General features: G+C 38.0%; 1 protein-coding gene across 5 annotated transcripts in view; it reads right to left on the reverse strand.

Moving 5' to 3' along the window:
- Positions 1-1,246: 1,246 nt before the first annotated feature.
- tnk2b (tyrosine kinase, non-receptor, 2b) overlaps positions 1,247-13,438 on the reverse strand; it is a 106,342-nt gene continuing 94,150 nt past the window's right edge. For all 5 annotated transcript variants that reach the window (XM_060906426.1, XM_060906427.1, XM_060906429.1 and 2 more), the window contains 3 exons: positions 9,269-9,364; positions 8,989-9,116; positions 1,247-5,567 (listed from right to left, as the gene is read on the reverse strand). In XM_060906426.1, the coding sequence (XP_060762409.1) occupies positions 5,561-5,567; positions 8,989-9,116; positions 9,269-9,364 (231 nt within the window). In that variant the 3' untranslated portion in view covers positions 1,247-5,560. The remainder of the gene's footprint in view (positions 5,568-8,988; positions 9,117-9,268; positions 9,365-13,438) is intronic.

Below are 13,438 nucleotides of genomic sequence, written 5' to 3' on the forward strand. Positions count from 1 at the left end.
CCATGTGCAAATCACACACGGTAATTCAAATGCATTATTGTTTCTTTAGTAACAACTTACACAGGGACTTGTTCGGCTGATGCACCACATAATCCAAGACGAATGAAAAAAAGAATTTTAACTTTGAACTTGCTGTTATTTATTTAACAAAAGAAAACATAATTGTTGATATTGTGGAGTTTTATTTAGCATATATGGAAGGAGTCTCCAGTATCAGTTCCTTGTAACAGTCTTCAGGACAGAAGAGGTTGGACTTTATGGTTTTTTGGTAACACGACAAGGTGCGTTGTTTTGTTTTATTCTTCATAAGAAACCCACAAAAAAAAGAGACACTGATAATGGAACAACCGTTTATAGCTGCTATAACGTAAGTGATAAATTGTTTTGTGGAAGATACCCAACATTAAAGTGCATATTCTGGACCAATTTCGTTTTTTTTTTTTTTATATAAAAGTACGTCCCTTTAAACACTCATCCAGAAGGGTAATTTTGCACAAGGCCATCTGTCTACAGCAGAAAAAAATAAAATAAAACACATCTGGAAAAATCCCAAGGGAGTCTGGAGCCAGATTTGTGACGTCACCTGCGGAAGCACCAGCAGGCTGCGCGAGTTTTGCACGGTTTCAGTGCACAGCCTGTGTAGACCAAGCGCTCCCATTTCTCTCTCATTGTCCGGTCTTTTGGAAAATGATGGGTACTAATCCCATCAAGATTGGTGTTGCTACACCCTCCTACGATACATCTGTTAACCATTTTAATAATTATGCGATAACGTTGAAGAAATTTGCAGAAAACCACCAGGTCGTTTTCTCATAAACAAACCAGCGCTGACGTAGGATTCAGAAGGAGGCGTCCCGCACGCGACGTCACGAAAATCAATGTTTGCCGGGAAATTCAAATGGCAAGTTTTTTCAGAGGCGGACCAATTTGCCTCAAATGGCTTGATTTCAACTGAATTTTTCTGGTATTGCGCAAAGTAAAAATATTGCAGAGAATGCAGAATGTTACAGATATTTGACCAAAGTTTAATATAAAATAGGAGAATTACATTGATCTTGTGCCTGAATTTACCCGTGATATGCACTTTAAGTATAAATATAAATAGATAAAACGTGTGCAGTTTTGCTGTGGTATTGGAGGAATAGAACACTTCAGCACATGCTGTCAGTAGAAAATAGATAGATATATATAGGCTTTACCTTGAAGTGATGTAATTAAGCGTGCACAGCAAAGGATAAAGACGAGATTATAGAAAAAGATAAAAATCGTTAATTTTAATAAAAAATATGTATCGTATTATATATATCTGCATGAACATACCTTTTACAGAACTTAAACAGTACAATACAGTAACAGGAAGGTGGAAGAGCGAACAGAAGGATAAAGCCAGAACAGGAGGGCAACGATGACGACGTGGAGAAAATAGCAACAAAGTCATTTCAGTCTCATAAATACAGCATAATGGAGGCTGATTAATCCGTTTGATCAGGGGTGACGACATGGTTATTGTGATTATTCTGTGCTAGACACCAACACTACAGGTCCGACACAATACACGCTATCAGGGGAATAAAATGAGTCCAAGACTATACAGTGAGTGTGAAATTGCTTTATGTGCTTGATTGTATGTATGGTTCATTATCTCTAACGCTGGTCCCCAACAACAACGACGTCGACCTGATTATTACTGCAGAGCAGGAATTCAGAAAGTACCCGAAACTAGACGAAGCGCTTTTTAACATCTCGGGGTGCTTTTAAACAAAGTTTGCCAGAACACTGCTGACTGACGTCAACTTTAAAAAGTGCTGAAGATGTCGTTTCAACGAGAGAACTGGAGTAACATTTAGAGGAGGTTAAGAGTTTAACAGATTAAGCAAGAGGAACTTGGCTGGACTACAAACTTGATTTGCAAAAGGCTTAGACACATGCAAAGAAATGCTGTCGACCAAAAATGGCTTAAAAATAATGAAATTAATGTTTAATGTTTCAACATGAAAAAATACTATAAATAAAGTCAATATTTGGTGTGAGACGACCCTTTGCTTTTTTTTTTTTTTTAAAAAGGGGGAAATGGTCATCTCACATCCAGTGAGTGCAGTTTTATGCGGAAATGAGCTGTAGGTTTTACTGAGCATCTTACAGAACCAGCCCCAGTTCTTCTGGACACTTTGACTATCACACTCACGTCTTCATTTTACACCAAAACCCAGCAGCCTTCATTGTGTTTTCTTTTTTAATCTGAAAGTGCTCTCTTATCGAATGTAATATGCTGCTCAGATTGCAGATACACATTTAATTTTGTGCTGGAAAAAAACCGAATGTTTGGAACTCAAACATTTTTGTGATGTTTAGACTCAATAACGAAGTCGTGAAATAGAAATCTATAACAAAGTTTGTACTGGGGGGGCTGCCTAAGACTTTTGCACAGTACTGTATTTTGTACAATAAAATTATTCATTTAGTTTAAAAAATGTAATATGTGCACTGGTGGTTTAAAAAAAGATGTGAAAGCAGTCGAAGGTAAGTGGGGAAAGTTCAAACAATGATCAGGGTGGAACAGCATGTAGATATTAGTTTTAAATTAAAAGAATACTCGACAAACATTTTCCAACCTCATCTTTATCCATTACATCTGTCGTGTAAAAGAAAGGCACAAGAATGAATGTTTCTCTATACTGAAAAAAACTGTCTGGATATTAAAAATATTTAGAACTTTTTGTCGTCAAAATTAATTCACAAATTAAGCTCCAAGTCTGCAGAAGGATGAGAAGAAATTTGCAATAATAATAAAATTCTAACAAGCATTGAAGTGATCTGATGGGGCCTGGATGCCACAAACCCATCAGAAGAAGCAGCGCAAATAACCAGAATTGGTTCTTAATTTTCAAACTGAAAAGTCGGATAAAACTCCATAAGAATATTTATATTTGTTAGAATGTAATAACCGTAGTTTGTTATATACAGTATGATTCTATCCACATCCTCTGGATATGAGCAATCGTGCGCTCTGATTGGCTATTCTACTACTAGGATATCCGCTCATATACCATGAGTAGAGAAAAACAAAATGGCGGAGCGTGTCGCTGAACCAACCGAGGATGAAAGAAAAACTACTCAAAAACAAAACTCCAAAAAATACCAAAAAAAAGGAATGAAAGGTGTTTGATGGTAAGAACACATCTTTTTTTTTTTTAAATTTCAAGAATTATTATTGCATTTTTCACAAATTGCTCCTGTCATTTCACCAGTTTGTTTACATTCTAAGCGGAAATTATTTTGTCAGACATTTTGTACAAAGTTTTTATTTATCGAATTTGCAAAAAATAAAAATGCTCCGTTTCTCAAAATCCAGTGAATGTGGATAGAATAAAACAGTTATTCCACTCAATCTGGTCGTACATGGATTATAGGGCTATCAGCTCATATACAACTTGATTTCATGGAATAACTTAAATATGAAGCGTGTTGACGCAATTTAACTTTCCAAGCTCTTTCCGAGTTTTCAGGTCTTTTCCAGCATTGAAACAGATCTTCACACACACACACAAGGTTGAAAAATGCTCGAGTATTCCTTTAAAACCGTTCGTTCGCTCAGTTTGTGCTTAACACTGAACCGTATTAAAACTGTATGAATGTGCCATCTGTCCATGGAATTTTTCTCCCAGCAACAATCTTTTTCTATTCGGTCTGGTAACGTATAGATGTCTGATACAGAGCACCAGGAGGCACACGGAGGAAGTGTGAGCAATATTCTGCCCTTTAAATTTAACCCTGTGTTCACACTGACAAGTGACACGTCACTGCTGTCGATCTCTGTGTGTTTCTTGTTTGTGACTAGATTCTAAGTATAAAAATATCCAGTATCTAATATCAATATATAGCAGGTGTGGACAGATGAGTAGCCTCGGTGTCCAAGACAAGATGAAGTGCCCAAGTTAGTTGTTTTTACTGATCGCTGGCTGGTAGACAAGAAGACACAGTTGGTCCGCTTTTTTTTTTTAACTTCACTCAAAAATCGAAGAAAAAAAACCCCTACTTGTTATTGATTTTTTCCCCAAAAAACAAAACTTATTTGGTTTGTCTATTTATTGATAACACTCTTTGATGCATCTTAATGTTTCAGGTGCGAGATGAAAAAACAAAACCCCACGTCCAAAAACTTGCCGTCTTGTGTCCGTATTAAATAGACGTAACTAGCTCGCCACACTTTATTAATATTAGCTACGTTTTGTTTCTTTTTAAATCCTTGTCGATTTTATTTTTGCTAAAACACACACTAGCCCTGTATAGTCTGCTGTGTGTATATATATCTCTCACACACACACACACAAAAAACAGCGTTACTTCTCAGAGAATTTTGTCGACGTCGAACAAATCAAGCTGTACTTTTGATCAATTTGAGCAAAATCATTTGGATTTTCTGCGATTTTTTTTCCCTCCACCTGAAATACGACATGTTCAGGGATTCCTCTGTTGTTCTAGGAACAGCATTTACTTCAACCAAATCCTTCCACTCGATGACATCAGTGTACACACCAAGAGCACTCATAGTACTCTGTATGAGTAGCTAGGTTAGACTAAGCACAATCCTGTACTACCCTAGCTGCTTCAATATTTTTAATAAATCCAAGATTGTTTATTTAATATTCCTGAACTGAAATGCGGAACGCAAAATTCGTTTTAAGGAGCTTTTAAAAAGTTAGTGAGTGTTCATTTGAGATTAAATTATTTCGAAAAACTAAGTACAGCCGATTTTTATTTTAAAACATTTTCAACAAGTGAACACATTTTGTGAGATAAAATGTTCAGATATGCAACGTAGCCCCTAGAGAAAGCAATCAGGAGTGGGAGGAGTGAGATGTAAACACTGATGACATCAGACAGCAGTGATTGGTTAAAAGGTATAAGGAACATGTTGTGAATAATTTGATGGAATTATTGCTAGAAATCTGATCTGAATTAAAGGAAATTGGGAATTAATGCAAACACAGGGTCAAAAGGTTTAACGCAACAGGTTTGGATGGAATATTAAAAAAAAAAGCAGGAAAAACAAAGAAATAAGGAAAGAACACAACACTGAACAAACAACTTCAATAAACTGGACTGAAATGGACAAATACAAACTCTACAACTAAACTCTGAAAATATATACACTCCTGATACACTATCTCAGAGTTCTCCATCTGATAGTCTCCTTTTATTATTTATCAAATAAATCTCTGTATAAAATAAAATACAAATAAAAACTTGAAAGGAACAGCAGCACTTTGGTTTCAACCTTTTTTCTGTCCAAGACAGAGTGAGAGAAAAAAAAATTCAAAATCAATGGACGTTTGACCTCTGAACTCAGTAGTGCACCTTGAGAAGAGCTTCTGGAGGACGACGCTCGGGTGTGAGAATACACGCAGACAACGCGAGTCCCTAGGGTATAGCAGAGAGGGAACTCCAGCTTTGGGAGGATGAGACTCTCGTTCCTAGTGTTCTCTAGACACCCTTCAGTTCAGTCTTTGATGAGGAAGATGAAGACGACGAAGACTACGTGCTCATCTGTGGAGCTTCCTCATCGCCTGTACAAGTAAAAAGAAAGACAAAGGATATTATACGGTTGTGCAAAGATATGAAGTTTATCTTCAAGTGGTGCACATATTTAAGAACGAGCGACGTGAATGAGTGAAACACGAGAAGATAAACATATATTCGTACAACCATGTAATGTTCTTTATATTATATGGACACATCCGGGGGGGGGGTTTGGGGGGCACGCAAGTTAATGTCCAGTCAGTGGGAAAATCGGAGTGAAATATCGGTGATTATTATACATCCAGGACACTTTTTTGATGGAATAAAAACAAGTGTTCTATTCCCTTCTAGCGGGTTTCATTCATTTGGTTTGATAGCATGCAAAATTGTTAGCATGTCGCTTATCCTACGTGTATTACTGTACATCACTCTACCCAATGGAGAATGAGCGTTGAATATGGTTTACGATATTGCATGGTTGTCAAGACATGATGACGTCACATGTCAGAGACATCAAACTTCCGCACTAGTGAGCGACTGGGACAATTTGTAAACAAACATGGCCACCAGGTTTGCTTCGTTAAATATGGAAGATTTTGAGAGAATTTTGAAAGAGAAAGACGCGTTGAACACCTGAAAGGAATGTGTATGTATAATAATAATAAAAAAAATATTGGCTGGCTTTTTTTCATGGTCTATCAGATATATTCCATTCAGCTACTCGTCCTCGACTCATTCAGGATCATGCTAGCTGAATGGAATATATCTGATATACCACTCAGTGCCAGCCAATATTATGTAAATGTGTCACTCAGATCAGTGATGTATTTCATATGAAAAATGCTAATTTTTCAACACAAGAACATAAACTTCATATCGTCAAGCCAACGCACGTTTTTTAGTTCTCCATGTCCCAGATGGAGCTCATATGAAAAATACGAGTGGTGTATTTCCCAGTAAGACACTCGTGTCGATATAATATTTATGAGTTTATGTTTGGAGAAATGTGTTTTAAACGTACTGCAACTCAAATATTTTGATAGCATTACTGATGGATTCTCAAATCTGATTGGTCAGAAGACAATTCTTTTCTATCACAGCAGCTCAAACAGGTTTATATTCCATATTTTATACTGTGATGTGTTGTTTCCATGGTAACAACTTACACCAGGATTTGTATAGGACGCTTTACATAAACAGATTGAAAACAAAACAAAAAACCAGGGCTTTGAACCAGAATTTTTTTCCTATTGGTTCGTTCCAAACAGAAACGGAATTTTAACGTTTCCGGTTTTGGGTTCCACCATTAAATAGACGTTCCCGAACCGGTTAGAACAAAAAAATTTAGTTCCCGGAACGGTTAATTACGTTCCCTGTCAGCTGTTTAACAAATGGCTATAAAATTATGTCTCTGTCTCATCCAGCTTAAGCCAAATGTAGGCTAATTCTATTACAACCTTCATTAAATAAGACAAGAAATAATTCAAAACAATTATTATTTCAAATGTTGGCCATTTGGATTCTCAGTATGTCTTCCCATCTACACAAACAGAAAAAGTGCCAAAAATGAAAGATAATTCGTTTAGTGTGTTACCAAAGGCTAGTCAGGCCCTATAGAGGGCTACCGCATGACGTCACCGCGCCGCGAGATTTTGTTAGGCGCCATATTGGAAGACCAAGTACACATCTATGCAAGTACATACATACATAAAACAAACTACACCTGAAATGTAGCCAGAGCCGGTTCTGCCCTAATCTGGACCCGGGTGCAACATCGCGCAACCCCCCCCCCAAAAAAAACACCAGTCTAAATCAGGACAACCATCACATAACTATAAACATTTTATATCAACTATTTTAACTAAATGGGCTATAATAAATAAGCCTGCAGGCAGCCACGGCGGGCTGCCTCAGAAAAGTAACCATTCAATGACAACTGAAAGCCTGCAGCCACGGCGGGCTGCCTTAAAAAGTAACCATTTGTCCTACCTTAAAACTCGTTTTGCATTTTCTGCCTCCTTTTTTGTATTTTCAACCCTCCGTTTATTTTCTTTCCTTTTCTGAAAACCCGATTTGTGTCCAGACATTTTGTTCTGCTACCAACGAACTAACTCGTCAGGTCTCGTCTCTCGAGTCCACGATGATTCCCGTGGGAAGGGCAACAATTGATACATTTTTACAAAAAGCCAATAGGGAGGTTGCAACGTTCAGGCTCTTCTTTGCTCAGACACTCATGGCTTTTTTATTTGTAGGCTACGGAAACTTTGAGGAACGAAATAAAAACCGGTATTAACCGGTTACCATTATTTTTAATAAGCGTTTCTGTTCCGGAACATAAAAAATAATAAAGTTTCTGGTTTCGTTTCTGTTCCATGTGAAATAGAAAAAGTTCCCGGTTTTCGTTTTCGTTCCTTGAACCGGTTCAAAGCCCTGCAAAAAACCCTAAACACTGATATTCTGTATAAAGATAGATTTATTTAACAATTAAGTTCAGAAGTCTATAGAGTACGTCAGAGGTAAACCTGTAGCTTTAAGTTTTCCAGCATCTTCAAGAGAGAAGAGTTTACACATCATAGTTTCTCGGTAACACACCGTTTTATTAATTTCTGGGGGGGGGGCCTGATGATGGAATAACTGTTTATAGCTACTATAAGTATGAACAGGAACTTGCTTGTTTCACAGACATTCCACAATGTTAAATATAGCTTTAAATTTAGCAAAAGTAGGATGTGATTCTTTAATTAATAAAATGTTCGTGCTGGAAAACTGCAGTACAAGAGGAATAAACACTTTGGGATAACCATGTTAGTTTGGGGCAGGAACAGGAACTCTGCTTCATCACACCACCCCAACGTTGATTATTTTCCTATAACCGCATGACCTGGTGTGTTTTATTCATTACATAGCGTCTGCCAGAAATGGAGATAACTGGCTCATGTGAGTAAACTCAACTTATAAAATAAGTTATTTTATAACCACACACACACACACACACACAGGGCTGAATAAACAAGAAAATTCTGAAACATCAAATGGGGTAATATTTTCTTCAAACATCACAAGGGGAGAGAAAAAAAAATAAAAGACAGAGCTTTCTAAAATGCAAGTGCTGCATTTTTCACTCAAAGTAATACAATGAAATGTGCTGACTTTTTTTTTTCTTTTCCTGGTGTACAGTCCTGTGTGGGAGTCAGCACACTGCTGAACAGAGTGCACAGATGGCCAACTGGGACAAACTGAAAGCAATAAAGTTAAAGAAAAAATGGGAAAGAAAGACCTCCAGAGCTATTACAGTGCAGCCTTTAAGGGTACAGACTGAAATTAAATTACACCAGCACACACTTTGGTGCGGAGAAGCTCTTTAGCGAAACTTTAAGAGGAGAAACAGTGCACAAAGAAACACTTCAGACTTTTGGATTTAATCCTGATGAGCTGTGAGGGCGGATTTTATATTTATTCTCTCTTTACCTCTGTTTAACTGAGCCGTAGGAGTCTAAAAGCTGAGTGCTGGCCAGCTCCAGGTTCCAGTCACACATCTCCAGGATCTTATGACATTCCACCCTGGGCTTCAGACCCAGACAGAAGAGCTGCTCCACCTGCGGAGAGGCAAAAACGAAGGAGATGAACAATCTCAATGTGAAATATTGATTTTAGAGTCCATGAAACTGGGAAATAAGGCAGAGAGAGAGAGAGAATTCCCTCATTTTACTATCTAGCATTACATTTCAGATTAAAAAAAAAAAAAAACCTTCAGATAATGCACAGCCCTCTGTACGTTCCAGCTGTGGTTCTGCAGGGCCGTCTGACACTCCTCAATCGTTACTCCGTGCACCGCTTCCTGCACCTGAAGCCAAACAAAACCATCCAATCAGCACTGTCTTACAGTGGCACACTAACAAGGGGTCAGGAGAAAAAAAAAATCTATGCCCTTTCCTTTCTTTGCTACTCTGTATTGATATCTAATAAGAGCAGTAACAATCAACTAGATAGAGACGGAGTTAAGTCACAGTGATTCGCGCTAGCTGTTACAAACTGGGACATCTGCTCACCATACCCTATAGATCCAGAACGGTAAGAGATAGAGAATGACGCTTGGTGAGGAAAAGTTGCGCCCTGCCGCCCTGAACAAAATTTAAGAAAAAAAACTATGAAAATTGACAGTTATAAGCGATTGAAAAATATCCCATTTTTCATGGCTCATTTTGGATCAGTGATCCAGATCAGCACCAAAAGTCATAGCAACTTAATTCAGCCCAGAAGTATGTGAAATTTGGTGATGATTGGTTGAAAACTGAGGGAGAAATAGCATCCTAAAGTCACAGGAATTTGCGCTAGCTCTTACAAACCGGGACGTCTGGTCACTGTACCCTATAGATCCGGAACGGTAAGCGATAGAGAACGACGCTTAGTGAAGAAAAAAGGCCCATTTTTCATGGATCATTCTGGATCAATGATCCAGATCAGCACCAAAAGCCATAGCAATTTAATTCAGCCCAGAGATATTCATGTGAAATTTGGTGATTGGTTGAAAACTGAGGGAGAAATAGCGTCCTAAAAAACATTAGGAGAAGAAGAAGAAAGGTAGAAAGATCCTGAGTGAGAGTAACAATTTGAACCAGCGCTGCTAATGCAAATTAATCAAATAATTCATGTATATATTGCAACCCCGATTCCAAAAAAGTTGGGACAAAGTACAAATTGTACATAAAAACGGAATGCAATAATTTACAAATCTCAAAAACTGATATTGTATTCACAATAGAACATAGACAATATGTCAAATGTCCAAAGTGAGACATTTTGAAATTTCATGCCAAATATTCAGGGATGTGATTTTTCCACGAATTCGCGGAATTCCGCTTTTTTCACCTCAAAATTTGAAAAAAAAATTTTTTCCGATTTTTCGCTCAAAAATCCGCATTCATATCCTATTCGTTCCGACTTTCAATAATTCCGTCATTGAGATGAAACAAGGTACGTGATTGGCCCATCGCTCTGTAACAACCAATGAATGCGCTTGTTAGATAGCTGTACGCAAGCTCGCTTCAAACAAAGAGTTGAAAGATGGCAGCCTCCGTGATCGAGCGTAAAGATGCACCTGATCATCAGTTTGGTGTGTGTGTGTGTGTGTGTGTGTGTGTGTGTGTGTTTAAAGTAAATAAACATGGGGAAGAAGAAAAAAAAAAAACCCAGCTCATTTCTTTCCCCATAATAAACCTGTGAGTGGTGATGGTGTCACTGCACGTGCGACAGTTGGGTATGTTTTCGCGGGGTGACGAAGGTTGCCGTGGCAACGGGGCCTCGCACCATCTGTTGCTTCCTGGATGCACATGCGCACGCTATGAAAGCTGTGGTGAAAAGGTTAGCATCGGAGGCTAAACCTTCTGAGGAGAAAAGAAGGGGCGGTTTTAATTTCAGTTTGTTTTAGTTACGTCCGAAGAAACAGCAGTTTAAAATCACGGCTCTAGTTTACAAATCAAAATGGTTACTCAGTGAAAACAAAACAAAAGCTAGAGAGAGGGGGAGCGGTGGGAGTTTAACCCGGGAAAGTGAGTCTCTGAGGCGGCAGTGATGCTTGACCCCTCCCGCCTCCTCTCACTTTACCTCAGAGTCTCTGCCAACTTCATCACAGATTATTTCACCTTTTTCACTCAAAGTTAGTTTTAATTTTCGCTCAAAACTTTTCCCACAGCGTGGATGTAAGGTAATTATACACAATTTTGATTTGTTTATTCAATATTAAAATGTTAGTGCAAATAATACATACTTGCCAACTTTTCAAAATTCCCATGAGGGAGAAAAGTGCATGAAAGACATGTTCAATTGGCCGAGGGTCTGATGCGCGGTTGAAATGATAAAAACAGTGGATCCCAATTAATTGCAAACACATTTTTTGTGAATGTTGTTTAGTGAAAAAGTGATTTTTATTCTTGCATATGAAAATCCTCAAGTGAGTGAACACTGTACAGTTCTGTATATGAGTCAATTTCACAGAAACCGTTTTTTTTTTTTTTTTTTGGTCCGGACGTGTTTTGTTTACATTTTGAGATTTCTAAAACCTTTTTATGGTCTCATATGATAAAACATCATCAGTTCTACCTTGCATTTCAAAATTTGACTACTTTGGTTCATAAATGTGTATTTTGTAGCAAATTTTAGGGTCGAAAATGAGCAAAAATGGCTGTCCCACTGAAAAGAGACTTTTTTTCAGACATGATTCTTAATGTTAGACAAAGGTGGAATTGAAACTTTTTCATGTTCAACGACAAGACTGTGGAAACCACAATGGAGATATGATGTCACAAATTGAAAATGCCATTAAGAAAATATATTTTTTCGATGTTTTGTTAATTTTTGTACCTGTCCCAGAGGTTTGTGTCAGTTCTGTTACCATGATTAATCACATAAAAATAAATGCTCCCAAAAGCTATTATTGAGATTATTTGTTGCCAAGGATCTACATATTCTCACCTTTTATATGGATGGCAGAATGAACTGAATCTGAGAATATTTACTTAAAAATTTCAGTTTTGGTAAGTAGTCTATGCATGACTAATTTTTTTGTGTCAATCCTGTTACCCTGTCTAAACGGGGTGTGCAGTAACTTAATCAAATATCAGAAGTTGCCATACATAAGAAGCAAACCTGGAGACTACCAGGAGCAATAGAGTTTAATAAATAATGGTGGATGAATTCTTATGTTGCATCATGTTTGTTTGAAAAGGAACATTTAGGTATGTTCAACTTTTACAGTAATTGAAAGTATAAATTTTGTTTTTCCTTATACAATTTTATATTTATTCTAATGCAGATGATTTAATTTAGAATGACATTTTTAGGTTTCATGTTTTGGCTTTTTGTCAGTTAAGAATCATTGAATTTACTATAGGGGCTCAGAGTTGCATGTTGACCATTAAATTGGCTTGAATTTGTTAATCATGACAAGTTTTTTCTTGTGTGTTTGCTTACCATTTTAGTAAAATTTTTAAGTCAGAAAACCCCAGAACCCAGGAGCTTCGGGGGGCTTCGCCCCCCCCAGGGCGCTGCCCTGGACCAGCTGGGGGCCTGCGGCCCCCAGACCCCCGGCTAAAATTTTCAGATAATTTCACCAGCCCCAAATCACATCCCTGAATATTGGCTCATTTGAAATTTCATGACAGCAACACATCTCAAAAAAGTTGGGACAGGGGCAATAAGAGGCTGGAAAAGTTAAAGGTACAAAAAAGGAACAGCTGGAGGACCAAATTGCAACTCATTAGGTCAATTGGCAATAGGTCATTAACATGACTGGGTATAAAAAGAGCATCTTGGAGTGGCAGCGGCTCTCAGAAGTAAAGATGGGAAGAGGATCACCAATCCCCCTAATTCTGCGCCGACAAATAGTGGAGCAATATCAGAAAGGAGTTCGACAGTGTAAAATTGCAAAGAGTTTGAACATATCATCATCTACAGTGCATAATATCATCAAAAGATTCAGAGAATCTGGAAGAATCTCTGTGCGTAAGGGTCAAGGCCGGAAAACCATACTGGGTGCCCGTGATCTTCGGGCCCTTAGACGGCACTGCATCACATACAGGCATGCTTCTGTATTGGAAATCACAAAATGGGCTCAGGAATATTTCCAGAGAACATTATCTGTGAACACAATTCACCGTGCCATCCGCCGTTGCCAGCTAAAACTCTATAGTTCAAAGAAGCAGCCGTATCTAAACATGATCCAGAAGCGCAGACGTCTTCTCTGGGCCAAGGCTCATTTAAAATGGACTGTGGCAAAGTGGAAAACTGTTCTGTGGTCAGACGAATCAAAATTTGAAGCTCTTTATGGAAATCAGGGACGCCGTGTCATTCGGACTAAAGAGGAGAAGGACGACCCAAGTTGTTATCAGCGCTCAGTTCAGAAGCCTGCATCTCTGATGGT

Source organism: Neoarius graeffei, chromosome 23 (assembly GCF_027579695.1).
Source record: "Neoarius graeffei isolate fNeoGra1 chromosome 23, fNeoGra1.pri, whole genome shotgun sequence".
NCBI classification, from domain to species: domain Eukaryota; kingdom Metazoa; phylum Chordata; class Actinopteri; order Siluriformes; family Ariidae; genus Neoarius; species Neoarius graeffei.